Here is a 27,138-nt window from a genome sequence, read left to right on the forward strand (position 1 = left end):
ATTGTTGTCGCGCACCTGCATGTGTACACTGTTGATAGAATGACGCTGGCGGCGGGACGACCCGCAACCCTGCCCTCGCTGCCAGCGTCGCCTCACGTACCCGATAGCTGTTCATCATCACCGTTACAGTTGACTCCGACACACCCAAGCCATCTTACAAAGCCCTCATACCATACACAACCTCTACGAACAATCCATATCCTGTGTTATCAGAACTCCACAAATTCGGCGCAAGTTTTCACAAGCGGGACACAATCACCACAACCAACATGGGTCTCGAAGCGACGATGATCGTGTACGTTGTCTCACGTGCTTGACTGTTTAACACCTCACTGACAGGCGGGCAGTGTGGACAACAGCGAGAGCAGTCGTAATGGAGACTATGTACCTTCGCGATGGGAAGCACAAGTCGATGCTGTCAATTTCATTTTCCAAACAAAGACGCAAGCAAACCCCGAGTCATCTGTTGGCTTGATGAGCATGGGCGGAAGTGGTCCGGAAGTTCTCACTACTCTTACAACAAATCAGGGCAAGCTCATTGATGGACTACATCGGACTAAGGTCAAGGGACAGTCGCATCTATACACAGGAATAATGATTGCTGCGGTAAGTGCTACGCACGTTCAACTCAAAGAGTAGACCAAGTCGCTGACATGTCGGATATTATAGCTAGCGCTCAAGCATCGACAGAACAAATCTCAGCGTCAACGAATCATCGTATTCACCTGCTCACCAATTACCGACTCAACATCCACACTGAAAAAGCTAGCCAAGCGCATGAAGAAGAACAACACCAGCATCGACATCATCGCTTTTGGCGATCTCACTGACGACAATTTGGAGAAATTACGCGCATTTAACGAGGAGGTCAAGTCAAACGAAGGCTCTCACCTCGAGATTATACAGCCCGGACCAAACCTTTTGTCAGATGCAATCATCGCATCACCGATTCTCGAAGGCGAAGGCGGCGCGGCCGCCGCGGCTAGGAGCGGAGGAGGCGGTGGTGGCAGTGGTGAGGGTGCAGGCGCAGAGGCATTTGAGTTCGGCGTGGACCCAAATATCGACCCGGAGTTGGCATTAGTTCTGAGAATGAGTGCGGAGGAAGAGAAGGAACGACAAGAACGGGAGAAGCGAGCGCGGGAGGCAGCAGAGGGCAAGACGGATCTCGAGCCGGTTCCCGAAGGCAAGGAAGAGAGTCAGCCATTATTGAACAGCGCAGGCGAACCTTCGTCGTCGAAGAAGCAGGACAAGAAGCGGGGCGGCGACGATGACAAGATGGACGACGCATGAGCGTTGCCTTCTCCCGTCGCCACTAGAAGTAGCGGAGGCATATTGTAGACATTACGAATCCATGGAGAAGACGATAAATGCGAATCACGACCACCAAGCCATAGGGAACTCGTGAAATGTGACACGAGCAGTGTCAATAGCATTAAAAACAAAGCGACAGTTATGTAACATGTCATAGCATGAAAATGGTAAAAATGTCTCCGACATGCCCAGCACCATCGTGAGATGAAGTGATCAAAAACGAACGAAGCGTGCTGACGTTTTTCTCTGCCAACAAAATTGATCTGTCGTCGGGGTAGTGTATCCAATGCGGCGACATAGGGGGAAAAGCCGGTAAGTTTCTGATCGATGTCGTTGGTTCAGCTCCGCCACTTGAGACGGAGAGTGGGTGGAAGTTTTTAGAACGTTAAAAATTTGCCGAATTGCGGCCGACGGTTTTTTGTGGCGAAGGCGAAGGCGGAGCACGGGTCTGCATTCGGGGTTTAGTGAAAATGTTGCGTCTGGAGAGGGTACTCCTACGTATAAGCGACAGGTGGACAAGGCATGTGCTTGCACTTATAACGTGAGAGGTGCGGGAACAGCGCCAAAGGAGCTATCACCATTCAGACCGGCATCCTCGGGCTTCATGGTACCATTGAGTAGGGGGCAAAGTCTGTGAAAAGGCAAGTAACCAATAGGTGCTTGAGTCAGCGAGATGTTTCGTTACCAATGCGTTGCCGGGTCGGGCAGGGGATGACGTCGGGGCGACATGGATCACGAGGTTAGAGACAGAGGAGAACGTGATGATAAGAAGAAGGAAAACAGAGCCGACGGCTTCGGCTATGCAGAGCGCAAGCTAGCAAGCTTCCTGCTGCCAGTGCCGCCATCCTTCACGACCTTTGCTCCCCTCTCCATTCGCCTCGGCCTCAAAGCACACAGGACAATCAAAGAAGATCACAACATCAATGAAGGCGAGGCTAAGGCCCAGAACGACTCTGCACCCGCCATCCGTCCGGCCTTGCAGTCGTTCGGCGGTGTTGATCGCTGCTGCTGCTTGTGTGGATCCAAATAGATGATTGAGGGACAAAAGAAACACTGTACTGACTTTCGATTGGTCTTGATGTGGCCGACCTGACCACAATTCGCACACTTCCGCGCGGTTCCATCCTTGCTTCGTCCCTTGCCCGTACCTTTGGCGGGAGTGGCTCCTGCGCCAGGACTGTCGACGGCCATGCTGTCGCTGTTCTCTCCACCTGGTGAAGCTGCTACAGTGGAGGCGCGGCGGTCCAGCCCGTGCTTGCCCTTGGCTTTGTCACGAGCCTCGCGGCGTTCGGCGTTGCGTTGTACACGAGCGAGTTCGGCTTCGAGCTTTTGTCGCTGAATGGCATCGAGTTCAGCGTCTCCGGTGGGTCGCATATCGTGGACGCTGTAAAACGAGAAGGTGGTGGTCAGCATGGTATGCACAATGAAGATGGGGAGAATTGAAATTTGCAAACCTTAGTTGCTTGAGCTTGCTTTCAGTGCGTCGCTTCTGATAAAGTGCAATGACTCGTGGATTGGTGACGACCTCAACGCTGTCCTCCATTGGCTGGCCATATTTGTCGTAACCACCCTTACGAGTGATCACCAATGTCTTCTCGCCACGGCCAGTGCTCATGCCGCTGAACTGGCTTGCAGAGTCGTCCTCGTGACGACTCATGGCACCAGCGCCGGTGGACGACCGCGGTGTCGCAGCGCGCCCGTACATGCTGCTGTCGGCTTCTTGTGGCTCATTGTCCATCTCCTCATCAGAGTCTTCCTCAGTACGCGACAAACCGGCCTTCTGTGCGTCCCAAATTCTACGGATTGAATCCTCGTAGGCCTTTTGCTGCTTCGCAACATTGTAGGAATGACCTCCATTCTCCTTCCGGCGACGAGCGTCAATCTTATCCTCGACACTCTCTCCGAAAGCAGTGAAACCTCCCTTCATGGATGTCTTGACAAAGGAGAATCCCTCACCACGACCAGTTGGGTCTCCTTCTCCATGGAGTTTCAGCATAGCTTTACTCTGACATGCGTTGAGGAAATTCTTGGTCGCGCGCCATGGCGCAAGCTGCAATTCAATGTTGGCGCCTTCGTCTACGTCCTTGTCCTCATCGCCGTCCTTGTTCTCGCTGATCCCGAGATCAGCCAAGTGTTGAACACCGACCTGCATAGAGTCGAGCACACAGACTGCCTCAGGTCGAATCCAGCCGCGCATGGTTTCAGCGTTCGGCACTTGCGTGCCTGGAGGAGGCACCCAAACGCCGGATCCTTCGTTTCCGCCAGCTTTGCTAACTTTCTCGTACTTCATGAATTCTCGCATTTTGCTTCTGGTCTGTGGCATATCGTGACCAGGTAAATGTGGCAAGAGCGTGGCATTATCCAGCACTTTGTCCTTTCGCTCTAGACTCTTCGTGTATATCCGGTATGCTAAAGCTCGCAGGCGCTTCTTCGCTGCATCCGTGACCTTACGAGAATGCTGTCCCGGAATCTCTTCCGAGGGGAACTGTTGACCAACAACATGAAGATTCTCCACGTTGCGCAGATAGAAGCGGTCGCCATACTCGTATGTGCTGCTAATGCCGATGAGGAAATCAGTAGGTTTGGGCTGGTGCGAGAATACTGGGGCTCTGTAAAGACCATTCTGGATGGTGGGTACAATTTCCCCGTTGTCCACGCAGCCAAAGGTCGAGAATGGACTTTTGTCTTGCGGCAACAAAATTTGGGTCTCGCCGATTTCTCGCTTGGGTCGCTCCTGGTCATCGGCGTCTTTCTTCCGGTAGTAATTGATCAATCTGTTACCCATACCAAAGTTCGATATCATCATTGGCGCCTCTTCCGCGTACTCCAAGAGTAGAGCAGAGGCGTTGTCGCCAAGGGAGAGATCTTCAGCTTTTGCATAGATCTCCTTAGCCTCTTTCCCACGCCAATTTTTCTTCTTGATATGTTTCGCCTTCTGAAAGCGATACTCTCGGCCGGGTCCATTTTTGAGTTCAAGTGGCGGTCGATGGAAAGATCGTTTCGATTTCGTATCAAGATTGACTTTGTAAAATGGGTACTGCAAGATTGTGGCTGGGAAACTATGCTCGACTGTAGTATTGCCCAGAGTGCTGCGCACTTTGTTTTGATGATTTTCTTTCAAGAGGTCATAGGCTTGATCATTGCTGATATTGTACCGTTTGAAGAGATCGCGACTGGCCGCGGGGTCTCGTTTGATGTCACCAGGTACACGCTTCTTGATCGTGCTTGCGCGAGTGGCATGTTCGTCAATAAGCAGTTTGGGATCATTCAAGTCCAAGGTGACAGTCTTTGCTATTCGTGCGACCATTTGTTCCGGGTCGTCAAACGATAAGTACGGGTCGACAGCGGGCAGCGACACTGCAGTGTCACGAGTCTCGGTCTTGCGCTTCTTCGAAGGGCGCGAAAGCTCTTCTGCATCCCAGCCACCTTCCATGACTGTGTCATCAATCATGTTTGTATCGATAGATTCGCCATCAATACTGGGGATATCCCAGTCTTCGCAGATCAGGGCCAAATCCTGCATGGTGACTCCGCCGATGCGCTCGTTGAGATCAAAATCATCAAGACCAAGATCCTCATCATTCCCATCATCCGATGCGACTCCCTGTCGAGCATTTATGAAGCTTTTCTGATAACTGCTCTCCTGAACGACCTTGTTGGATGTAGTAAAAGCTCGGAAGCTGCGCTCCTGGTCGGGTAGCAGTTCCAAAGCAAGCTTGGTTGGAAGAACCGCTTTTGGTGGCTTGAGAGGTTCCTTGCCACGGAAATGAACCTCACGAGGAGGGAATAATTCTATGAAGCGTGGAATCTGATACTCCTCGTAGCCAGAGAAAAGTTGGTGGAAAACATCGAAATCAGTTTGTGGACCACTCGCAGCCACATCTTCACCCGCATTGCGTTTCTTTGAGATTCGAAACAGCTCCCTTTGTAGATCTCGCTGTTTTCGCGCCTCCTCATCCAGATCGTCGTCATCGTCATCATCATCTGAGGTTGTCTCCGGCGGCGAAAGGATGTGGCTCACTTGCCGATTGAAGGGCTGCGGGCTGAGCGAGGAAGGACTGGGCCGTATAGAAGATGCAGCGGATGGGCGTGGAAGCGCAAGTCCTGATTTGCTGGGTAGAGCTAGGTTCGTAGCTCTTTGCTGTTGAGCAAGCGGTTGTGCCGAGTCCTGCGCGTGACGCTCGTCTTCGGGGGAAGAAAAGCGTTCCCCAAACAGATCGATATCTTCCATGCTTTCTCCAAACAGATCACCTGTGACTGGTTTGGCATCCACAGCAGCAAGACCAGGTGATGACTGAGCAGGTAGACCAGCGAAACCTCCGGGCACGGCATTTGAGAATGCATCGCCCTCCTCTTCATCTTCCATATGCGTGTTCGTCGCTTCTTCCTCTTCAGGCAAAGACTCATCATCGTCCAGATCGGCGTAGTCAAAAGCGTCATCGGCCTTCCCAGTAGTGTCGAAATTCTCCGGAATGTCATAGTCGCCGTACATGTTCAGCATGCCCATCGCTGCCTGACCGTCTGCGCCAGGCGCGCTGTCATGTTTTGTAGAGTGCGGCATGATTGCGGTGAACAGAAGGTATGGTGGTGCGAAATCTGATCGATGCGCGCGCTCTCGTGATGTGGAATGTACTTTCTGTCGGCTGAAGCGATCGCAGTCTGCAGTAGGCGCAAATCACGACACTGCGCCGATAAGAAGCTCAGGACATGATCAAATGTTCCGTTCAGCAGAAGAGCAGCTGATGGAGCCCTTTTGCAGTCGCTGGATGAAGAGGCACGTGTAAGGTTAGCTGTCGAGCACGCACTTGACACGAGAATGAACAACCGCGATAAAGTTCAAAGTTGAGCATCCACAATGAAGTCGTTCGCGGGCGCCCGATCTCCGACGGCTAGGGCCGCGCCGTCGAGCCGGCGTTTACCTGCAAAAGCGCCCACACGTGAGGTTTCACATGTGTGCGGGACTAAGCCGACAGTAAGCGGATGAGCCGTCCGCGGTACAACCAACGACACATATTGGCATTTCTGATTGCATACATTTGATTAAGACAACAAAGAACAACTCAGCAGTGCAATTATTAAGTCATGGCGATGAATCGGACATTGTTTAGAGGAAGCGTTGTGACAAACCACGTTGTGGCCAGAATAACATCAAGACCAAACCTGTGCACGAGATGCCAACAAAGATGGAGTTCGGTGTCCCAAAGACCAGGTTCAGATCGGTAAGTGATCGATGAAGTCAAGGTTTATTGGACCAAAGCTGATACAATTTCTGTAGTGTACAATTTCCAGGAGCAGTAAATTCGAAATTTACAACAGGCCTCAAGTTTCAACGAGCAAGCGAAGATGATGCCATGCCCACATACCGTATCCTAGACCAAGAAGGCAGAATTGTCGACGGCGCCCAACAGCCTCCTGACATTACCGACTCAGAAGCCATCCGTCTCTACAAGGACATGGTAAATGTCTCCGTCATGGACGTGATTATGTTTGACGCTCAACGTCAAGGCCGTGTAAGTTTCTACATGGTCTCCGCAGGAGAGGAAGGCATTGCCGTCGGCAGTGCCAGCGCTTTAAGCCTGAGCGATCCCATCTTTGCACAGTATCGCGAGACCGGCCTCTTTCAATACCGCGGATTCACACATGATGATTTCATGGCGCAGCTCTTCGCCACCAAGGATGATCCCGGTTTGGGAAGGAACATGCCCGTGCATTATGGCAGCAAGAAGCTTAACATGCATACCATCAGCAGTCCTCTGGCGACACAAATTCCTCATGCTGCTGGAGCAGCGTACGCTGTAAAGATGCAGAACATGCAAAACCCCATGGACGAGCAACGTGTTGTGGCGTGCTACTTCGGGGAAGGTGCCGCATCGGAGGGAGATTTTCATGCTGCCCTCAATATCGCCGCGACAAGGTCATGTCCTGTGCTTTTTGTTTGTAGAAACAATGGCTTCGCCATCAGCACGCCGACATTGGAGCAATATCGGGGAGACGGCATTGCTTCACGCGGGGTTGGTTACGGCATTGATACAATCCGTGTCGATGGCAATGACATCCTGGCTGTACGCGAGGTGACTCGTCAGGCCAGAGAACTTGCACTCAAAGATGGCGGTAGACCAGTCTTGATCGAAGCAATGAGCTATCGCGTCTCTCACCACAGTACTTCTGACGACTCCTTTGCATACCGTGCCAAAGTCGAGGTTGAAGATTGGAAGCGACGAGACAATCCAATTACACGCTTGCGTAAATGGATGGAGGCAAAGGGTATCTGGGATGATGAGAAGGAGAGAAATCTTCGCGCTGATGCACGTAAAAGCGTGCTGACTGCCTATCGCAAGGCCGAGAATGAGAAGAAACCGCCCCTCAGCTCGCTCATGAGTGATGTCTATGCTGAGCCGACAGAAGAGCAGAAGGAGCAGATGGCCAAGCTGCGTAGTCATCTTGAGAAATACCCGGATGAGTATGACGTGTCCGAATTCGAGGGGGGCATGGAGGGTTTGACATTAGAGAAGAAGTAATAATTTCAGAGGTCGTCCAGGCCGAGATTGTTCACGGTGCCGAGGAATTCTCCAGTTTTGCCTGCGCCAGCATCTTGCTGCCGAAGTAGTTCGTCTATGTCAACGCGTCCAGAGGTCAGGTACAGCTCACTGACACCAATATTGACGCGCTCCCTGAGAAGCGCATTGAGCTCGGCTCGTAGAGCCCCCATCTCCGACTTGCTGACTCCGCTAGCCTCCCTCTCCTTCTTTATTCGGCCGCTGCCGCGGCCTCGCCGTCCATTGGCCTGCTGCTCAAATTCTTCACTATCGTAATCGACGCCCAGTTCCTCTGCGGCTTTGCGCATAAAGTCATCTTCTTTACTGCGTTTGCTTTTCGCTATGCCTGTGTCTGCAATTTTCTTTGCCAACGTGGCCCGCTCTTTGAGACGATTGACGACGCGCCGGTCAATATCTAGGGTCCGGATATAGAAACCTTGCTTGGCCGCATCTGTTGCATCCTCTGCTCTGGAAATTGCAGATTGAGCATGGACTTTAGCAATGAGCCTTCGAACACCAGCGACTTCTTCTGGTCCGCAAATGAGGATCGAGGATCCGCTTTGTCCAGCGCGTGCCGTTCGTCCTGATCGATGCACGTAAGTGTCTGCCGCACGCGGAAGGTGATAATGGATGACGAGCTCGACATTTGGAATATCCAAGCCGCGGGCCGCCACATCGGTCGTGATGAGGACTACTGGCGAACCGGATTTTGCTCCGTCCTTTGCAGGAGTGAATCTCTCAATCGAACGAAGGCGTGCTTTTTGAATCATGCCGGAATGTAGTGGGATAGCATTGATGCCCAGATTCTGTAAGAACGGAGTGATGCGGCGGACTGCGTTGATTGAGTTTGTGAAAGTCATGGTTCTTGATGTTGGATATAACAAGAGCAGCGCGTACAAATACAGATCTTTCTCCATTCCAGCACATTCGATGAGACCTTCCTTGAGACCAGATGCCAAAGGAGTTACAGGGTTCACGTCAACGAATTTTGGCACCTCGTCCCGGAAGTTGATTTTCGATAGGAGATATTCCATGGACTCCTCATTGTTTAGTATATTGCTGCTGTTGTGTGTATGTTTTCCCGAGAGCTTTCTTTGAAGATCACGGTCAAAGGTCGCCGAGAACACAAGTGTTTGACGCTTAGACTTTGCATCCTCAGTACGTGCAGCTTCGAGTTTGTCATCATCCTCGTCGTCATTGGTATCCACCTTGTCGAGTGAATTAAGAATCTCTTCAACCTCTTTGAAGTGACCTTCACCAAGAAGACGGTCGGCTTCATCAATGATCAGAAACGAAAGTTGCTTCAAAGACGATGTGACGCTCTTGTCCTTGGAAATGATGTCCCAAATTCGACCAGGAGTGCCCACAATAATGTCGGCATCCTTGAGGAGACGCTGCTGCTTGAGCAACGACAGACCGCCAGTAAGGGTCGCGATCAATGGCTTGTGCTCAATCAAACCTGATGCAAGGGCAGTCAAATGCTTGCTGAGTTGATGGGCAAGCTCTCTGGTGGGTGAAAGCAATAATGCCAAAGGCGCTTTGGCTGAGCCTTGCCGTGCTCTCTGTTGTCTTTCTTCGAGGAATCGTTCAATGATAGGGATTCCGAATGCGAGCGTTTTCCCTGAACCGGTTGGAGCCTTTCCAATAACATCTTTGCCTGCAAGAATCTCCGGGATGACGGCTTTTTGAATCGCGGTCGGTTTGGAAAATTTCAGTTGGCTCAACGAGGCCATCGTATCTGGTGATAGCTTCAGTTTCCTCCAAGCGGATACATCGGTCGAGGTTTCGCTGGTTTCTTCAAGCAAAGTGGCAAAGCCTTCGTTGGCAGTCGCAGACTTCTTGTCAATTTTCGTTTTAGTTTGCTTTTTGGCTTTCTGCTTCTTCGATATCGCTTTCGCACTCTCTGTAACACCAGGCTCCGTCGTAGAATTCTCTGATGGTCGAACAGGTTCGTCGTCAAATCCATCCCAAGATTCGGCGTCATCGTTCTCGCGGTCGGTATGGTCATGATCTTGAGGATGAGTGACTTCACCTTTCACCAACTTGCCTGATGATGGCTCGGCGCGTTGAAAGAATGAGACATTTCCTGTATCATCCTTGGTGACTTCTATGTCGCTCAATTCTTCGAGAAAGCCATGTAGACCTTCGACGTCGTCTCGGATGTCAATGGTGTTACTCTGCACCCATTTTTGATCCTTGATGTCCACTTTTCGTCGACTTTGTGGCTTCTGAGGTTCGCTTTCTTGCTCGAGCTTTCTCTTCTTTCTTGCTTGCATAGCCGCCACTTTAGGTGGTAGTGAGCGTCCACTTGCCATGATTCTGATTGCAAGTCGCAAAAATACCAAGATGGCAAATATGCGCTTTTGAGATCCAATAAAATATCGATAATGATATCGAGAAATTTGTCGGCTCAGGGCTTCTGTCACGCTACGGCAGTCCGCCGGCACGCCCCGCTGCGCCCGAGACTAGCCCCAGGGTTCCATACATCTGCGCTACATGGTTATAGTCACTGAAGACCGTCTTCCATACTATCATTATCATCATTACGAACGCCAGACACGTCGCTGTCACCATCGATGCAACTGCCTGTTAGATGCGGCACGAAACCCAGCGCGTCGTATCGCTGAGTCCACTTGTCGATCGTAATCTTTGATCATGTACCGAAAATACAGAACATGTGAATGTAAAAAATATCGCGTCTCTGCTCCTGGCGAATTGAGTCACTTGAAGCGCGCATCATGACTTCCGCCGACGAGATCACACCACATGATGAGTACCTCCTCCACAAGACAAAAAGGATACAGAAAGTATTATCGCTTCTTGTCGGCCAATTGCGTAATGGCTGTGGGAGCACCCAATGTAGACAGATCTTATGTCATACAGGTCGCTCCAATACCAGCAAACGGCCAACACGCAGATACACCATACAAGCAGCCCGAGTAATCGCATTTGATGTATACAGCTCTTCATCCCAAGATCTAGGGTCAATTCTATGTCAATACTACGTTGCTTCCACTGAAGACGATTCGGAAGCGCAGAGTATTGGTCCCAGCCACGATGTTGGTTCACTCCCACAATCTATAGCGACAACCCATGCCTTCCGCCGACCAGACCTCACAAGTGCTCCTGATCGCACAACAAAGAACGTTCATTCCGAAGGGGCTTCTCACTGGCATCAAAAGCTTGATAACTTAAAAGGGCTGGAATTAACGCAGCCACAACTTGGCGAATCCGTTACATCTAATGCTGCACTGGCGGCAGTGCTCGTTCCTTGTCTGATATGGCTTGTCTCCAGAATTCCGGTTCCAGAGCTTGAGGTCATAGTCGGGGTCCACGACCGTATCAACGGCGTCAGGACAGCGCGGCCAACCAGCGATTCGGAGAAGCCAGGCCCTGCCAGAGAAGAGCAAATCTCTGCTGCATGGAATGCGATTGGCGACGAGGAGTTCCTCGGGCTTTTTGAACGAGTTATCGGAGCGGTTTCGAAACGCTCTACTCTTGAAGCCTTTGTCAGAACAAAACTAAATCTATTCAATCACAACCATCACATTGGGTCAGCGTGGAGTGTGGACAGTTTTTCAGATATCGAAATCGAGCTGAGAACAGCATTCCAAAAAAATGCGACATGGTCAGCGACCGAAGCATACACAGTTCGGGTCTGGCTTGAGGTTCTGTTCTTCAAGTACTGGGACGGGAGCGCGAATCTGGGTCAAGCGCCTCTTTGTCGCTGCATACTCAGCATTATCTCATGGGACTGGACGTCGCTTTCTTGGCCTTCAGACTTGACACCGAGCAGACGCCGCACGATATTCCAAATGCCGAGGCTTGCGCTCGAATTAGATGAGGGTAAAGCAGCACGAGTGTGGCTTAGCATGTCAGAACTGGAACGGAGAAAACTACACATCTTCAGTCATTGGACCCTCTTTGATGGGACTCAGCGCTTGACTTATTTTCGAAACGTGAACATCTTGGTCATGAGGTAATTTGCAGGTTCCCGGAATATAAATCAAATTAACTAACGACATCGTTGCAGGAAAGAGAACGCAGAGTCTGTGAAAGTGTCCCGGATGCGTTTGAAGCTTGGCTCTGCGAGCAGTAACGATATTCCAGAGGCTGTGACAAATGCAGAAAGCTACTTCCTTCTTCTGAACGTGAGCCGAAATCACATCTTGCAAGACACCTTCGATCAATTGTGGCACCGCCGCCGCAGTGAGCTTCTACGTCCTTTGCGTGTACGGCTCGGCGAAATTGACGAGCTAGACTACGCGACCGATATGGGAGGCGTCCAAGTTGAGTTTTTCAACCTGGTCTTCAAGGAAATAATGGAAAATTCCCGTAAGTAATCATACATTGAGTGAAGCTGTTATAGGGCGATGATGCTGACGTTGTCTCAAGAGATGTTTGTGGCAAACGAAGCCTCGGGTACATACTGGGTCCGGGCAGGCAGCTTGCAGCCGCTACACATGTACGAAATGGTTGGCATCCTCATCGGCATGGCTATGTATAACGGAATCACGATTCCTATAGACCTTCCCACATTCTTTTACGGCGACCTCCTTCACGAGAGAGGGGACCCCCTTGAGGCTTGCAGAGAGATCTGGCCGGACGTCGTGGCTGGGCTGGAGAAGCTGACCGATGATGTCCTCGATGGAATGGACTTCATTTTCCCGATGGAAGCAAACGGACTTCGGCTGGACGTGTCGTACAAAGGAAGAACGAGGGGAGAATTGATCGAAGCTTTACATGTTCATAGTATCACGCCAATCGGGTCCCTCTCAGCACATAGCTCCGCTTCGAGCGAGACGAATCTGACGGTCGAATCCCTCGGCCTTCGCAACGCCTGGCCAGGATGGAAGCTTGTTGATGCCGAAGATCCTCCTGAGCCGCTCACGCCAGAGAACAAACAGGACTTTCAAACCCGCTACTGTCACTGGCTACAATTTGGTGCCGCACAACCACAACACTACGCCTTAAAGCAAGGTATCAGACAAGTATTCAACCGCGAAGATGAAGCTTTGCACGTCCTCGCGCCATCCGGCACTTTGAAGGAGCTCGTAGAAGGCTCCCGATATCTGGATATCGCTGCCCTCCGCGCCGCGACCAAATATGAACGCTACGAGCCCGAGGAAGAATATATCAATTGGTTCTGGGAGATTGTGATGGCGTGGCCGCAGGAGAAACAGAAGAAGCTGTTGCAATTTGTCACTGCTCTGGAGAAGATTCCTTTTGGTGGAGAGAAATTCGTGAAATTTGTCATTGATGAGAGATGGTATTATGACCAGGAGGAAGGCAAAGAGAACCTCCCCACAGCTTCGACGTGTTTTGGAACGTTGGGTTTGCCAAGATACCCGAACAAGGAGACGTTGAGAGCGAAGTTGGACATGGCGATTGATTACGCTCACCAAGGTTTTGGAAATGGTTGAAGAGTGGGATCTTCTATATGTTTGTACGCAGCCTTTGGTCATACTTTTACCGTATAATCAAGGGAGTATCTGAAAGTGCAAATGCTCTCCAACAAGATCTGGGCCTGGCCTGCATCGTCGTGTTGAGAGAAGCAAGCGGCGACCCGAACGATACGGCAGGGCTATGTATCATGTACCAGTCTTCCACCCATGCGCGATTTACGTGTACAAGTTTTACAATCCTTGATTCTTCCATTGGCCTCCACGGCTTGGAACAGAATCCTGCCCGCTTCTTCATGTTTATTTTTGGATGCGATCACGGCCGCATTCTTTGGATCGTCAAGGTGACCTGCATACGCACCGGCTTCCAGCAGCATCCCAATGATACCGACATTGCCTTTGGAAGCGGCTCGGGAAAGCAGCCAATTGGAGGGCCGGTGCACTTCTTGGGCTCTTATGGTGGCTCCTGCAGCCAACAGCACCTTCGTCACATTGGCGTAACCATTACCCACGGCATCCTCCAAAAGCGCAGCCTTATCGCAGCTGGCTCCTGCAAGCAACAGCTCCATCGTCACATTAGCGTGGCCATCCCGTACGGCGCCCTTCAACAATCCAGCATTATCGCAGCTGGCTCCTGCAAGCAACAGCTCCCTGGTCACATTAGCGTGGCCGTTCCGTACGGCGGCCTCCAACAGTGCAGTCTTATCGTAGTTTGCTCCTGCTACTAACAGCTCCTTCGTGACATCAGCGTGGCCGTTCCGTGCGGCGACCTCCAATGCAGTCATTCCGTTGACGATTTCGTCAACTTTAGCGCCCTGAGAAACCAGTTTTGGAATGATCCGAGCAGAACCAGAATATGCAGCATCCCAAACCAATTTACCCAGGCCACCAGTGATGGTGTACGCTGTTGCGCCGGCAGACAACAGATGGTCGACCACCTGGGCATGGCCGCCTTGTACCGCGACTTCGAGCGCTGTGCACTTGAATACCTCGTTGACGTCAACGCCAATGGATATAAGCGTTGCTACTATGTCTGCACAGCCATCTGCCGCAGCCATTTGCAGTAATGCTGGAAGGCCTCCAGTGGTGGTATCCGCTGTTGCGCCGGCCGAGAATAATTGGTCGACCACTTCGGCATGGCCGCCTTGTGCGGCGACTTCGAGTGCTGATCGCGTGTATACGTCATTGACGTTTACGCCGGCAGATATGAGCATTGCCACCATGTCTACATAGCCATCCCTCGCAGCCATTTGCAATAACGCCGGGAGACCGCCGTCGACGGCTTTTGCTGTGGATCGCTTAGTCAAAAGTCTGGCAACGTCACTTGCATGGCCGCTTGATATCATTGCCTTGAGCGCATCGAAAGTGATCTTGGGGTCAATTTCGGCAGGTACTGCCATCATCAACTCGATCATTTTCATGTGACCGGCTCGTGCGGCGACCTCAAGTGCTCTGCAGCGAGCGGGACCATCATCAGGTTTTTTGTTGATTGTTTCCTGGGCGGCAAGGAGTTCCTCAACATATTTGACCTCACCTGCGGCAGCAGCTACAGCAAGTAAGGTAGGGTAAGCTTTGGCATGGAAAGGCCCGACTTCAGCTCTTATCTCATCCCATTCGAAAAGCACTCCTATACTTGATGACCTCAGGCTCATTATACGACTCGCAGCCGGCGCATCGTCCGAAAGAATAATACCCCGAAGTAATTCGCCGAGCATACTGACATCAAGTGCGAGGTCGAATAGAAATCGTAGAAATTTCGTCACGAAGGCAGTGGCTCCAGTAAAGAATGCTTCATCCAGAATTTCCTTCATTTGGTTCTTTGGAAGCGGATTCGGTCCTGATTGACACCATACTAGCAACGCGAAATGCTTCTCCTGCACGATGTATTTTTGGAACGCTAATTGCGATTGACGAGTTCCATCAAGTATTGGCCATGGTTGACGGATCAGCGAGTCCGTGCTTGATGAGAGTGCTATCCACAATGGCCATATTCGATCAATTGGTTCAAAATCACGCGAATGGAACTCCCAAAATTCCGTTGCATATTGCAAGAATGGATGATCTCGCTGTATCTTGTGTGTTGTTGAGAATTCTGGTTCTATAGCTTCGTTTAGTGTTTGCGCTATGCCACGCGAGACTCCCGAGGACGATGGTGAAGTAGTGTGCATCTTGTTGATGAGCTTCGCGAGGCGAGGCATCGCACTTCCGATTGAAGCTTGCCAGATTGGCCTCGTCATATCGATGTCTTGTAAGCCCGATTGCTTCACGAGCTGCCTCTTCTTGAAGTCGTCAAAGCTTAAATATGTGGTGCAAGTTATTCCAAATCTCTTGGAAGCCTTGTCCATATCAATATGCGCCCAAATTTGCGTGCGCAGCTGTGTCTTGTCTGACACGGTCTGAAGGATAGTTGGATGAGCAAATCGGACCTCGCCTTGAATCTCTTCCTGGATGATCAAACCACCAAACCAATCAAAAATTTGCGAAATATTATTGATAAATCTTCCGGGCTGAGATGATTTAGCATAAGGCTCTACAGCCATGGCTTCCTGTAGTTCAGGTAGAAGTAGCGGGCGACGAGCTACTGCAACAAATTTGAAACACTCCGCAGCTTCCTTACTTCGGCCGGAGGCAGCGATACTTGAGAATATCTGGCAATAAAGCTCCGTCAGTGTAGCCGGCAGTTTAGTGAGAATTTGTCGAATTGAGTCATCAGTAGGTTGACGACAAATTTCTCGCAACATGAGCTCGACCCACAGGAACCTGTTCAATGTGTCAGAGCTGAGGCAAGTTTACGATTGCCAACACATACATATTTTCGGCACCGTTAAGAAGGTCAGTCGCTATTTGTGAGACCAATGCTGGGTCATTGGTCGAAAGATCTTGATTCTCGATGCTTGTCACAACAGCATATTCGATATAAGCTTCAATGTCTTGCCTGATGAATCCTGCAGGTAGAGGATACTCAATAATGTCGACATTGCTGTCGCGAAGTTTCTCTGGAACTTTGTGCCGGCAACTCAGCAGCACTTTGAAAGGACGACTGGCTTGCTTACAGACCGAGCTTAGCGATTCACAGAGTTTTCGCTGCTCGGTCCTGTCCATGTCGTCAAGTCCGTCAACGACAGCAAAATGAAGCGGATTGTTGGCAATCACTCGCAGGAACAGGCTTTCCAAATGAGGTATATCATCTAGACGCTCTCTGAGTGCGTTTTCGATTTCTTCTGACATCGAGTCCTCGCTCAAGCATTGCCGAATTAGACACCGCAATATGCGTGAAGCTGAAAGGGACGCGCTATCGTCAAAGCGGCAGAACATGTATGATATTTGAGAACTTGCTGTCGCTTGGTGCGTGAATAACAATCCGATAGCGTATGCCCTGAGAAACCTCGTGAGTTGAATGATTCGATTACGTATGCCAATATGGAACATACATTACAACGCTTTTTCCGCCTCCCACTGTTGATGTCAGTCAGGGCACATCAAGAGTGGGTATGCCTTACATTTGCCGGTGAGCCACAACATTGATGATGCAGGCGATGTGCGCCACCTCTTGAAGATAGCATCATCGTCCAGCCATTCTATAGTTCCATTGCAACGCTTGCCTTGGAGCTGTGAAAAGGGTGTCTTGAAATCATGCGCCGATAGTTTGTTGAGCAGATCCAAACGTTCGATTCCTGATGTATGTGTGAGTTGAACGGGCCAGTAACAGGAGCAGGTGTAAGGATCTCACGTCTTTGACGTTCTCGTTTTATTGCAGCGAGTTCTCGTTTGCTTTTCCGCTCGTCATGTTGGCTTTGCACGTTTGCGAGCTGTACCTCTTTTGCGACATTGCGTGCCAAGTCCCGAACCTCATTTTGTTCAATGAGAGACCGCGAAGTGAATAGCGACATTGGATTCGTGTATAATTCTCTCCACAGCGGTTCTGATAACTGTCAGAGGCTATCTCAAATTCAGAGTGCGGGGAGTACTTGCCAGGTTTCTGCATGTCCACATACAGATCGGCGCAGATTCGAACGATCCTAGCATAATACGAGCAGAGCGCATTTTGAACGCGGGTTGAATCCTGGAATATGCGCTGATAGGAATCGAAACGAGGGCACTCTCGACCAATCTCCATCAACAGCTCAGATATGCGCTCAAACCGTGACAGACTCCTGCTGACGAGCTTAATGCATTGGTCAGACCTTGCTACGTTCTCTGTGCGGGAGCCATTCTGCTTACCAGGAGCGTGAATTGTACGCTTCCCCATACCAGTGCAGCAGTCGCTGGGTTTGAGGACACGAATGTGGAGACAACAAGACTGAATTGGTTGATCGATTCGAGTACGACATGTAAACGTGACGCAAAGCAGCGGCCTTTACGGTCGCGGTTTGCCTTGTCGAGTTTCGTAACTAAGTTGATAACGGCAGATGCATCGGGGATAGACGCTTGCGCATCAAACTCCTTCCGATCTTCCTTCCCGAGCCTGTTTTGAAAATTGAGTAAGGCGTCTTGCAAAGCATTTGTGTTGGTGCGTACGGCCAAAGCAGTCGCTCGTGTGACCGCCATGATCAACACCGACCGCTTCGCATGAGTCGGCTGATACTCAACGGCATAGCGATTGTTGTGGGCACTTCTCAATTAGAAGTTTACGTCGTAAACAAGCTATGTTCTCCCAGACATGTGAGCGGGCGGCTTGAGGAGGCGCAATGCGTGGGCCAGAGCGCATCCTCGTGAATTTTGGACCACATGATTGGACGTGAGGCGCATGGACTGCACAAGCTTAAGCACAGTCTGTCGAAAGACGTCTTTTCATGAATACTTGGAAGATCACGATGGAGAAGGCGAATACCCAGGTAATTATATATCAACTGTCGTTCGTTTTTAACGTCTACGAGAGTCGTTATCTTCATCCGCCTTCGCGCACAGACGCGCAAGCGGAGGCATCCCACCATGCTTACACGTTGAACATGATATGGCAAGGCTGCAGGTGTTTTTTTAAGCGTCGTCTTCCTGAACTAAACCGCGCATCTCCTCTGCAGTATCTTTTGTACCTGTAACATACCCGCCTCCAACGAGAACATGGCCGATCGCGATTCCCTGGCCTCCCGCACGCTACCATTCATCAAATTGTCAGGCGGAGAGGGAACGCCACCGAACCGCCCACCATCTCCTTTGCCATCAGACCTATCTGCTCAAGAGCGTGCGCAAGTGCGTTTCGAGGTGAAAGGGAACATACTCAGTAAGTCGATGTTGAATGTCTAGCCGTACGCGAGAATGCGAACCCGAGCAGCATGGCGTATTTACGCACCACAATTCGCGCACGGAGAAAAGACCTATTTTAAACAGATGATTATTCCTTAGTCACCGGCGGCGCTGGCAATCTCGGTCTATCTGCTGCCAGGGCTCTGCTCGAACATGGCGCATCGGGATGTAGCCTCTGGGACCTCGAAAGCACGATTCGATCGAGCCAGCCAGAGATTCTGAAGCTGGCACAAACCTTCCCAAAGGCGCGAGTCTTTGCCATTGCGGTAGATGTCACAGATGCCGAGGCCATCAATGAAGCCATAGAATCTGTCGTCAAGATCGGTGGACCAATCCGTCATCTCTTCTGCTTCGCCGGAATCGTGGGATGTCATCATGCTCTCGAAATGACCGAAGCACAATGGAAGAAGATCTTGGACGTCAACACAACAGGGTCTTTCCTCTGCGCTCAAGCTATAGGAAAGCACATTGTGGGACGCAAAAGCAACGGCAGCGACGCCGTCACAGCGGAAGGAGAGTTCACTGGTAACCTCATCCCGAGCGGAGGGACCATCACTCTCATCGGCTCTGTCTCAGCCCATGCTGTGAATTTCCCGCAGGCTCAGGCCGCGTACAACGTGTCGAAGAGTGCCGTGGTGGCACTCAAATCGAGTCTCGCAGCAGAATGGGCCGTTCACGGGATTCGAGTCAACAGCATCTCTCCGGGCTACATGGATACGATCCTTAACTCTGGTGAAGGCAATATTGTTGAGGCACGAAAAATGTGGATGAGTCGCAATCCCATGGGACGCATGGGAGCTGTAGGAGAATTGGACGGAATGTGTGTGTTGCTGGCAAGCCGAGCCGGAAGCTATATCAATGGAGCAGATATGGTGATCGATGGAGGAATGTCTGTATTCTGAAGGCGTTGCTCGCCATCTTCACGGGATGGGTCGAGACAATCAATGTCAAGCCCGACAAATAATCCGATTGTTGAGTTATTATACACGAAGGGAAAGAAGATCAGAGCCTTTCACCGAAATCCGTGGCTTCGAGACGAATGTGCTTCGGAAATTAACGGCGGCCTGTTTAAATCACACTGTCCACATGCGGTCAAGTTCCAGGATGGCTGTTGGCTTTCCGTCGGCGTCGGCCCGCGAGTTTTAGGGCCATGAGGCCCCGAGAATCACGCGCTTTCCATAGGATACTGTGAATACCTTGTGCTAAACTCTCATGGCTCAATGTCATCTCTGTTCCGGTGGAATAACAAAAGCAACAATTTTTGACATTCTTTTGCGAAGATCTCGAGAGGCAGCGCAAGAAGTGCAATGCGCTCACCATAAGCACCATCAAGCGAGCATATCCAAGACTAGTATATGCGAACCGTTCAGGGTCCCTATGAATGGAGGCACGCGCATCACCAGAACATGAACCTGGTGCAAAACAGCCTTTAAAGAGTGTTTCGGTTGCAAAAGTGCAAGCATGGGCCATCCAGATCCATCGTTCTTTGCATTTTTATTGCCAAGAGGCCTGCCCAAGATTTTCGATGAGCCTTCCAAGGCCACCACCCCTCAGAAGCACGCCCAAGCGCGCGTGCCCCATGGGCCCAAGCGAAATGGCGGCACAGCCCTCACGACAGCCCTCACGACAGCCATCACGGCATGCATGGTGCTAGTGCTGACAAGCGTGCATTACTCGCCTAAATTTACACTCACGAGGGTCTCGGGCAGGCTGCACACCTCGAAATTACAGGCTCAGCCTACAGGGCTAAGTCAGGTGTACGAGCCATCGCTCATTCGATCCATACTCCACAGAGGATTGCCATGATCATTTTTATATTTCTGGTTGTCTCCATTCCGTGTTCCACCAATTCTCTCCTGTTGTCATAATTCGAAATTTCTGTTTGCTGCGCGGGATCGTTCATTGTGCTGTCGAAACTACAAGGAAGAATCGCTCCTTCCTCATAAATCCCTTCCACAAGACTTTATTTCACGACGATATCATCGTCATCGCAATGGCTGCTCCTCAATCTGGCTCCTGGCGAAATGGCCTCTTCGGCAAGATCTGCGGTGGAAGCTGCGGTACCTGCGTATGTTTTTCCCAATCTTTTCTTTGAGAGAGATATACCGCGGTCAAATCTCATTCCGGCATGCTAACAACAGAACTCCAGATGGGAGCCTGGTGCTGCACGCCTTGTCTCCACGGCCGCGTGTCCTCCCGCTACGAAGTCTTCCCGGACAGCGACGAATCCAGACTCGAGACCTTCAACGGGGACTGCATGATCGCGTACGCCGCGGGATGTTTCGGGCTGACTTTCCTGCCCATCATGTTCAAGCGGGCGGAGATCCGGCAGCGCTTCGACATCCCGGGAGACGGGTGCACCGATTGTCTGTTGTCGTGTTTCTGCCAGCCGTGCGCCCTCGCGCAGATGTCGACCGAGCTGAAGGACCGCAGCGCCGCCGCTCTGCTCCCGACGCACGGCCTCGGTGACGACAAGACTGGGTATGTTTCTCCTGCGGCCGCGACCGGCGGGATGGTGTATGCCGACAGTAAGCCGACTTACACGGCGCCGATCTACACGGATGCACCGCCGCCGCAGGTCACTCAGCACCGGGCTTAAGGATCACAGCATTCTATGGTCCATGGGCAGTGAAAGTCATACAACATTAAGCGTAGAGGCGGTGGAAGAAAAAGTCAGAGAAGGGAACAGGCTGTTTATGTGAAAATCTTGTGATATCCAATCATTGATGTTAGAAATTCCATTTATTTTTATTTGTTGCGAAGCCATATACTGTTCATCGATCCTCTTTTTCCGCTGACCAGTGGTATTGTTTCCCGTCAACGTCTTCGAGACCTCAATCACGATCCAAAGTCGACTCCTGTTCCGATCTTCATTGCCAATGAACATCAATTTCTCTAAATCTTTGTCTATTACATACACAAGCGTGTGCCTCCAGCCCGCCGAGGAAACCCCACCCCTGCAATGCCCAAAACCGAACTCCAACGAGGAAAATGCGTTGCAATGTAGTACATAATGTAATGGTAGTGAGTAGTGTGAATAAAGATGAGGAGGAAAGATGGTGGGTATCATCACATCATTAGACAAGAAGAAGAGAATTCCCAACCGAGAAAGGACGAAGAAAATGACAAAGACAAAATGAAAACCCAGACCTGGGAGCCAAAGATTCTCAAAAAAACCCCCAATAATCCCGAAATTTCGACAAATAAAAAAGTTCTTGCTCCTTCCTGCATTGCCCTGCCAGAACCGACAAGAATCTTGATGTTTTCTTTCATCTCCTCATCAAAACCTCCACGGCCCGTTCAGCCCTCATCTTGCCCTCTCCAGTGACGCCCATCGTCCTCGTCAACCACAACGCCTCATCGGCCTGTTCCTCGGAATAACCCATCTGAACAAGAGTGCGGCGAGCCGCGTCCTCTTCCTCGACATCCGCCTCGCTGCGGAATCCCAGGGAGGACGAATCTGCGACGGAAGAGGCATCTTCGCCTTCGCCGCTGGCGCCGGTAGGGATAGCGGAGGAGGGCGGGAGGCTGGTTGGGTGGTGCATTCCAAGGCCTAGGGCGGAGAGCGAAGGGGTGTTGGGAGTTGGGAGAGTGGTTGCGCTGTTGGGGTTGGGGGAGTTGGCGGCGGTGGCAGGGCGGAAGTTGAGGGTTTGGAGGATGCCAATACCGAGGTTGCGTTGAGTGGGAGGTGGAGCGTGTGGGAGTTGGGGTGGTGGTGAGGAGGATTTGAGTGGTGGTTGTTGTTGTTGGACCGGGGGTTCTTCTTCGAGGATAGGGCTGATTCGGCGGTACTGAGCGGGTGAAGTGGTGCTGCTGTAGCCGGATGGGCTGTTGAGAAGGGGAGAGACGATGTGAGGGAGGCGCGAGCCGGCGGAGGACATTGGTGAAGTTTGTTCTGGCTCAAGAGGGGAGCAGAGGGCGGGCTGCTGGTGAGGCAGCAGAATCTGCGGAGATTGCTGGTGTTGCTGCTGCTGTTGCTGTTGTTGTTGCTGCTGCTGCTGCTGCTGCTGCTGGTCCCGCTCCTGCCTCTGCACACTTTCTTCATCCTCCTCCAGAATTGAGTCCGCGCACGTGCTACCTCTCCGAGTCAAGCCGCTCGCCGGGATGCCGGGCTGATGGTTCGGGACGACATGCAAGAACGACCTCGTGCTGTTGATGCTGCTGCGGCGACTGACCATGCTCATCGGGCGTTCGTTGTTCATGTCGATCAGCGGCAGGCGACGAACGGCGCTGGTCTGACGGCGAAGCTTGATCTCCTTGGCCAAGGCAGCGACACGCTTGCGTGAGATTTCCTTTTGCTCGACGGCGCGAGGATCAAGACGGCGAGCTTGACTGCTGATGATACGTTCTTCGTAGAGACGGGCGACAGGCTCTTTGAGGAAAGAGCTACGGTTGTAATGAAGGGGTGCAGGTGCAAAACCTGGAGAGGTGGCGGTTGGGTAGGTTGAAGGGGTCCACTTGGTCCAGCCTTGTTTTTGAGCCAACTGGAAGCCAGACTGTACGGATGTTTGAGCGATGGCACATTCGACCATGGCCAGGACAACATCCAGGCCGAGTGTGAGCAAGTGGAAGGTCCATTCCTCGAGTACCTGGTCTTCGCGGTCGGCAATCTCGTCTTCATCGGCATCCTCGCTGAGTTCGAGCTTGTCGAAGACACCATACTTCCGGGCTAGCGCCGTGTAGCCCAAGTAGCCCTGCTGCAGAAGTGCCATCAAGCAAGTCCAAATCTCTGTCATATCGAAAAGCTGTTCGGCGTTGAGTCCACTTTCCTTGTCGGCGGAGGAGTAGGAATAGTTGCCACCCGCGAAATACTCGGGAGCGTTCAGCAAGACGCTGCCCATCTCGAAATCAAGGTTGGTGTTCACGGTGGCCACACAGCCTTGGTTGTTCGCCAAGAGGCCACCTTTCAACCAATCGAGCTGGCCAGTAATGTCCTCCTCGCGGCCCTTCTCATATCCAAAGATGAGACAGAAGCACCAAATCCGCCAGAACGCATCGTCGATGCGCTGAGCGTGTTCGTGCTTGGGATTTGCCAGCGCCAATTTGACCTCACCACGGAGAGCTGAGCATTGCGAAACGATAATCTTCTTCAAGCTGACAATCGTGGCGTAATCGCGCCGATGATTCGCCACCCATATTTGAGGAGTGTATACCGATTGGACCATCACGTTGTCAGCTCTTGGCAAACCTAGATCGGGAGGACACCATTCGCGGAACTCCCACGCAGGCGGAGACTGGTTGTAGGATACTCTGCGTACCAGAGACATGTCGTTCTCTTTGTAGACTCGATACATGCCCTTGTTGATGACCGCCATATTAGCAAGGTCCTCAGTTGAAGTCAATGCCGCGAGGATGTGAAGGAGCACTTCCTCACACGCCGCTGCCTGGATCATTGCCGCATCAAGTTCGACCTCCGGCTCCGCGCGAATGACCACGGGACCATTGACGACGATGAGACCATCATCCACGACGATCTTTGGGATCGTCGGAACGGGAGGAACCGTGTCTTCAGGCAACTCAGCCAGGTCCGGCCGCACAAGGGAGATTCGAGAGTTGTTTCTTGCGACATGAGCAATGCTCGCTGTGCGGCGGAATGCTTTGGCATCAGCTGCGCGCTCGGCGCTCTTGGCTTCCGATTCAGATCGTCGACGCGACGGAGCCGTTGTCGGAGGGATCATCAACGCCTCCAATTCCTGCGAAGTCTTGGAAGCGTCTTTCCAATCGCGTTTCCGTGATCGTCTGGGGATAGAGGGAGCCTGCTCCGGTGGTCGCATGACACTGTGAACACTTCCTGCCGAAACACTCTTCGACTTCTTAGGAATGGTCTCTTTTGGCCGGCTCGGCGCAATCTCACTGTTGGCCACACTCCTCTTCCGCCGAGGTTTAGGTTGCTTTGATTCAGGCGCTGGGTTGGTGGCAGTCATGTTGGTTAGCTGGGCGTTGAGAGCCGACTCTGCTTGGCTTAGTGTCGGGCTGGGACTAGGCGCCGCTTCATCGCCGCCCATTGGCGCCGTCAGCATGAATGCACGATCGAACGCATCGAGCTTGTTCATTGACATGGACTTGCGCATATCTCTTGCAGGTTGCGCACGTGATGAATTGCTGACACGTAGCGACTTAGTGCCATTCGCACGTCGACCCGAAGCTTTCTTCGGAATCAGTGGCGTGGTAATATCTGTCTCTTCAGCGGCAGCAGCAGCGGTGGCGGCGTCGGCAGTATTGGTCGTAAAGGATTTGGGCATACGGGGCAGCGGTTTATCCAGCGCACCTGAGACACTCACGGCACGCACAGAACCATCGAGGGATGATGTGATTGATGCGACTCTGTGGTGAGCGACGGTGTGGCGCTTGCGAATAGCTGCTGCTCCGAGCGGTGTTTTGAAGCCTTCCTCGACACTGGTGGCTGAGCTGCGCTTACTGCAGACAGAGCCAACGTCTTCCACCGGAGAGCTGCAGGAAGATGATGAGTGTGAGGCTCGTTTCGGTTTGGCATCTTGGGCGGGTACGGACGATTGAGGTTTTACTTCGGGCTCTGGGGAGGCGATGACTTGCCGTGGAGCAGGCTCGTCAGGACGCACTGTGGAGGATGACTCCTCGGAGACGGCGGGTTTGGACGTTGCGACGTCCGACTTGTTCTCTGAAGATCCTAGAGGACTGACTGGGCTAGTTGCATCGGGTTCGCCCGTTACCTTTGAGTCGCTGACGGCACTGATGACTGATTTCGCCTCGGGAAGTTTGATGGCAAGATTCGGTCGCGAGACCACCTTTTCCTTCTTCCGTTGCTCAGGTCGGAGCGGTGTTAGTCCTGTCTCCTCTTCGATCTTGGCGTCGAGCAGGAAGCTCTGCGGTCGAGGCTCTATGTCCACTCGCACAATCCCATCCACCCATGTGCCGATCCGCGAACGTACGTCGCGTTTACGCTGTGATTGTGTCCGTTGATTCGTAGGGAGCTCATCGAGAGGTAGGTGTGACGTTGGGTTGGTGAACCCTTGCTGTATCGGTTTGGGGCTCGTGGGTTGTGAAGGGCTGCTGGTCGGGCGCACAATTTCTTCAACACTCGGTCGCGGGACCGTTTCGTCCTCCAATGCCGTCATGCTGTTCCTCTTCGGCGGCGGGACAGCGAATGGGGTCCCACTTTTGTTCTTCTTGGGTGATGCCACGCGGGATATGCTACCGGAAATGCTTCGTCGTCGGCTGAGCCAGGCTTTCTGTCGCTCGGTCATGGTCCGAGTGAGACCTATGGAACCCTGCTCGATAAACGCCGGCTTTCCCTCCGACAACTCCGTCCCTCTACGGCTGAAGATGGAAATGGTGCGCCGAGCAAGGTTGACGGAAGGGTTGGGGGCATATTCGACATCGGGATTGAACATGGCCGGCGCATTAGCAGGTGCGACCTGGGTGGAATCCATGTTGAGCGAGGTCAAAACGGCTGTGATTGAGGTCGGAGTTGATGGTGAATGGGTGAGGATGAATGTTATCGCGTCTCCAATTGTGTGGACCCGAGAGGTGTCGAGATTGGAGAAGGGTGGCAGACTCGAGCCAGTTGTAGGGACGTAGTGAATGTACAAATATGGGAAGGAAATAGTGAAGGACCAGGAAGAGTAGAAAAGGAAGCAAATTACTAGGGACACTAGAGGAGAGAGGATGGGGACGAGGAGGATGGGAGGGATCCAAGCTGCGGCGCGCGCACAGTGTAGCGTGTGGAGAGTGACTAGTGAAGGGGGAGAGAGAGAGAGAGAGAGAGATCGCGAGAAAGATGGGTGTGCGTGTGTGTGTGTGTGTGAGGGAGAGGGAAGTGAGAAGAGAGAGTAGAGATACAGCACAGTCACTCAATCATCCTCCATCAGCGGGCGTACAGTAGTACAGTAGGAGCAGTAAAGAGGCATGCGACGACTCCAGCGACAACGAAGGACTACGGACGAGACAAGAAAGCAGGGAGACAGGGCCGACCAATCTCCCCCAAGCCTCTGATGGTTCTGCGCCGGCTAATACTCCACGAAACGAAATAAGAAACACTCATTCTCCTACATGCATGCCGACGAGAATACTACTACATACAGTAGACACTAATGAGGACGAACAGAGTGAGCAAGGACATTTCTATTCTTTGCGACCGTTGTTGCGCCCACCACCACAGCCTCCCTCTCTGCGCACGACACACCAAACCACACACACACACACATTTTAATGCATTGCGGCGTAGTTTCATCACCACCATCTCCACCGTCACCCACCCACCCACACACACCTCTGCGCCGATTCATCATCACAGCCCGGCTCTCAGCCCAGACCGAAGCAGCCCTGATCAGTGATGCCAGAAGGAACAAGCAACACCAGCAGCAGCAGCACAAGAGACCTCACCCGTCGTCCAATCGCATTGTAAAACACCACGGTTCACACATTACCATATCTGCGCATCCTCGCCTAACCGACACACATCCCCCCAATTTCCAACGACAGGCCACGATCGCCGGCCCCATCCCCAAATCCTCCGAAATGAAAACAGAGCAGAAATGATCGTCTCCGCCGAAGGCGTGTTTCTCCCTCTGCCAGGCCGCCCGCAACGACACGACTGCCCCGAGGCCGAAAAGCCAAAGCCGTTGATATGATGATGGGCAGGGGAAACTAGCGGGATTAGTGGAGTT

At 52.0% G+C, this 27,138-nt stretch overlaps 11 protein-coding genes across 11 annotated transcripts; 6 read left to right on the plus strand and 5 right to left on the minus strand.

Moving 5' to 3' along the window:
• Positions 1-173: 173 nt before the first annotated feature.
• K489DRAFT_379411 (uncharacterized protein) lies at positions 174-1,500 on the plus strand. The gene is made up of 3 exons (XM_033604639.1): positions 174-295; positions 348-606; positions 670-1,500. The coding sequence occupies exons 1-3, from the start codon at positions 270-272 to the stop codon at positions 1,288-1,290; spliced, it is 906 nt and encodes a 301-aa protein (XP_033460452.1). The 5' UTR covers positions 174-269; the 3' UTR covers positions 1,291-1,500.
• A 360-nt stretch (positions 1,501-1,860) lies between these two features.
• Positions 1,861-5,275, minus strand: K489DRAFT_292692 (uncharacterized protein; the record flags this gene model as incomplete). Its single annotated transcript, XM_033600228.1, has 5 exons — positions 1,861-1,942; positions 2,375-2,448; positions 2,497-2,695; positions 2,766-3,625; positions 3,680-5,275. Coding segments are annotated over 5 exons (2,811 nt in total), but the record flags the coding sequence as incomplete, so codon positions are not given.
• Positions 5,276-6,350: 1,075 nt separating this feature from the next.
• K489DRAFT_379414 (thiamine diphosphate-binding protein) lies at positions 6,351-7,893 on the plus strand. The gene is made up of 2 exons (XM_033604640.1): positions 6,351-6,530; positions 6,587-7,893. The coding sequence occupies exons 1-2, from the start codon at positions 6,394-6,396 to the stop codon at positions 7,827-7,829; spliced, it is 1,380 nt and encodes a 459-aa protein (XP_033460454.1). The 5' UTR covers positions 6,351-6,393; the 3' UTR covers positions 7,830-7,893.
• Positions 7,835-10,123, minus strand: K489DRAFT_317455 (DEAD-domain-containing protein; the record flags this gene model as incomplete). The annotated part of the gene is made up of 1 exon (XM_033601241.1): positions 7,835-10,123. The coding sequence occupies one exon, from the start codon at positions 10,121-10,123 to the stop codon at positions 7,835-7,837; it is 2,289 nt and encodes a 762-aa protein (XP_033460455.1).
• A 268-nt stretch (positions 10,124-10,391) lies between these two features.
• K489DRAFT_430842 (uncharacterized protein) lies at positions 10,392-13,463 on the plus strand. Its single transcript, XM_033608425.1, has 3 exons — positions 10,392-11,826; positions 11,881-12,182; positions 12,243-13,463. Exons 1-3 carry the CDS (start codon positions 10,586-10,588, stop codon positions 13,268-13,270), a joined length of 2,571 nt encoding a protein of 856 aa, XP_033460456.1. The 5' UTR covers positions 10,392-10,585; the 3' UTR covers positions 13,271-13,463.
• K489DRAFT_409282 (ankyrin) lies at positions 13,432-17,797 on the minus strand (the record flags this gene model as incomplete). The annotated part of the gene is made up of 7 exons (XM_033607562.1): positions 13,432-16,009; positions 16,059-16,625; positions 16,681-16,705; positions 16,750-16,923; positions 16,980-17,158; positions 17,245-17,414; positions 17,471-17,797. The coding sequence occupies 7 exons, from the start codon at positions 17,795-17,797 to the stop codon at positions 13,432-13,434; spliced, it is 4,020 nt and encodes a 1,339-aa protein (XP_033460457.1).
• A 372-nt stretch (positions 17,798-18,169) lies between these two features.
• On the plus strand, positions 18,170-19,701 carry K489DRAFT_379420 (NAD(P)-binding protein). The gene is made up of 2 exons (XM_033604641.1): positions 18,170-18,470; positions 18,593-19,701. Exons 1-2 carry the CDS (start codon positions 18,311-18,313, stop codon positions 19,393-19,395), a joined length of 963 nt encoding a protein of 320 aa, XP_033460458.1. The 5' UTR covers positions 18,170-18,310; the 3' UTR covers positions 19,396-19,701.
• Positions 19,702-19,729: 28 nt separating this feature from the next.
• On the plus strand, positions 19,730-20,561 carry K489DRAFT_379422 (uncharacterized protein). Its single transcript, XM_033604642.1, has one exon. It carries the CDS (start codon positions 19,955-19,957, stop codon positions 20,297-20,299), a length of 345 nt encoding a protein of 114 aa, XP_033460459.1. The 5' UTR covers positions 19,730-19,954; the 3' UTR covers positions 20,300-20,561.
• K489DRAFT_379423 (uncharacterized protein) lies at positions 20,432-21,318 on the plus strand. The gene is made up of 2 exons (XM_033604643.1): positions 20,432-20,561; positions 20,643-21,318. Exons 1-2 carry the CDS (start codon positions 20,487-20,489, stop codon positions 21,090-21,092), a joined length of 525 nt encoding a protein of 174 aa, XP_033460460.1. The 5' UTR covers positions 20,432-20,486; the 3' UTR covers positions 21,093-21,318.
• A 240-nt stretch (positions 21,319-21,558) lies between these two features.
• On the minus strand, positions 21,559-21,788 carry K489DRAFT_379425 (uncharacterized protein; the record flags this gene model as incomplete). Its single annotated transcript, XM_033604644.1, has 1 exon — positions 21,559-21,788. A coding segment is annotated over exon 1 (199 nt), but the record flags the coding sequence as incomplete, so codon positions are not given.
• Positions 21,763-25,902, minus strand: K489DRAFT_369792 (uncharacterized protein; the record flags this gene model as incomplete). The annotated part of the gene is made up of 1 exon (XM_033603075.1): positions 21,763-25,902. The coding sequence occupies one exon, from the start codon at positions 25,900-25,902 to the stop codon at positions 21,763-21,765; it is 4,140 nt and encodes a 1,379-aa protein (XP_033460462.1).
• Between the last annotated feature and the right edge of the window lie 1,236 nt (positions 25,903-27,138).

This window comes from Dissoconium aciculare (assembly GCF_010015565.1).
Source record: "Dissoconium aciculare CBS 342.82 unplaced genomic scaffold K489scaffold_5, whole genome shotgun sequence".
NCBI classification, from domain to species: Eukaryota; Fungi; Ascomycota; class Dothideomycetes; order Mycosphaerellales; family Dissoconiaceae; genus Dissoconium; species Dissoconium aciculare.

Bases quoted from the DNA above. Each gene is read 5' to 3' on its own strand.
- K489DRAFT_379411 (XM_033604639.1), top strand. From the start codon at position 270: ATGGGTCTCGAAGCGACGATGATCGT. The intron at 296-347 runs GTACGTTGTCTC...ACAGGCGGGCAG, and splicing joins CTCGAAGCGACGATGATCGT to TGTGGACAACAGCGAGAGCA. The intron at 607-669 runs GTAAGTGCTACG...CGGATATTATAG, and splicing joins CAGGAATAATGATTGCTGCG to CTAGCGCTCAAGCATCGACA.
- K489DRAFT_379414 (XM_033604640.1), top strand. From the start codon at position 6,394: ATGGCGATGAATCGGACATTGTTTAGAGGAAGCGTTGTGACAAACCAC. The intron at 6,531-6,586 runs GTAAGTGATCGA...CAATTTCTGTAG, and splicing joins CAAAGACCAGGTTCAGATCG to TGTACAATTTCCAGGAGCAG.
- K489DRAFT_430842 (XM_033608425.1), top strand. From the start codon at position 10,586: ATGACTTCCGCCGACGAGATCACACCACATGATGAGTACCTCCTCCAC. The intron at 11,827-11,880 runs GTAATTTGCAGG...ACATCGTTGCAG, and splicing joins GTGAACATCTTGGTCATGAG to GAAAGAGAACGCAGAGTCTG. The intron at 12,183-12,242 runs GTAAGTAATCAT...CGTTGTCTCAAG, and splicing joins GGAAATAATGGAAAATTCCC to AGATGTTTGTGGCAAACGAA.
- K489DRAFT_379420 (XM_033604641.1), top strand. From the start codon at position 18,311: ATGGCCGATCGCGATTCCCTGGCCTCCCGCACGCTACCATTCATCAAA. The intron at 18,471-18,592 runs GTAAGTCGATGT...ATTATTCCTTAG, and splicing joins GGTGAAAGGGAACATACTCA to TCACCGGCGGCGCTGGCAAT.
- K489DRAFT_379422 (XM_033604642.1), top strand. From the start codon at position 19,955: ATGGGCCATCCAGATCCATCGTTCTTTGCATTTTTATTGCCAAGAGGC.
- K489DRAFT_379423 (XM_033604643.1), top strand. From the start codon at position 20,487: ATGGCTGCTCCTCAATCTGGCTCCTGGCGAAATGGCCTCTTCGGCAAG. The intron at 20,562-20,642 runs GTATGTTTTTCC...ACAGAACTCCAG, and splicing joins GTGGAAGCTGCGGTACCTGC to ATGGGAGCCTGGTGCTGCAC.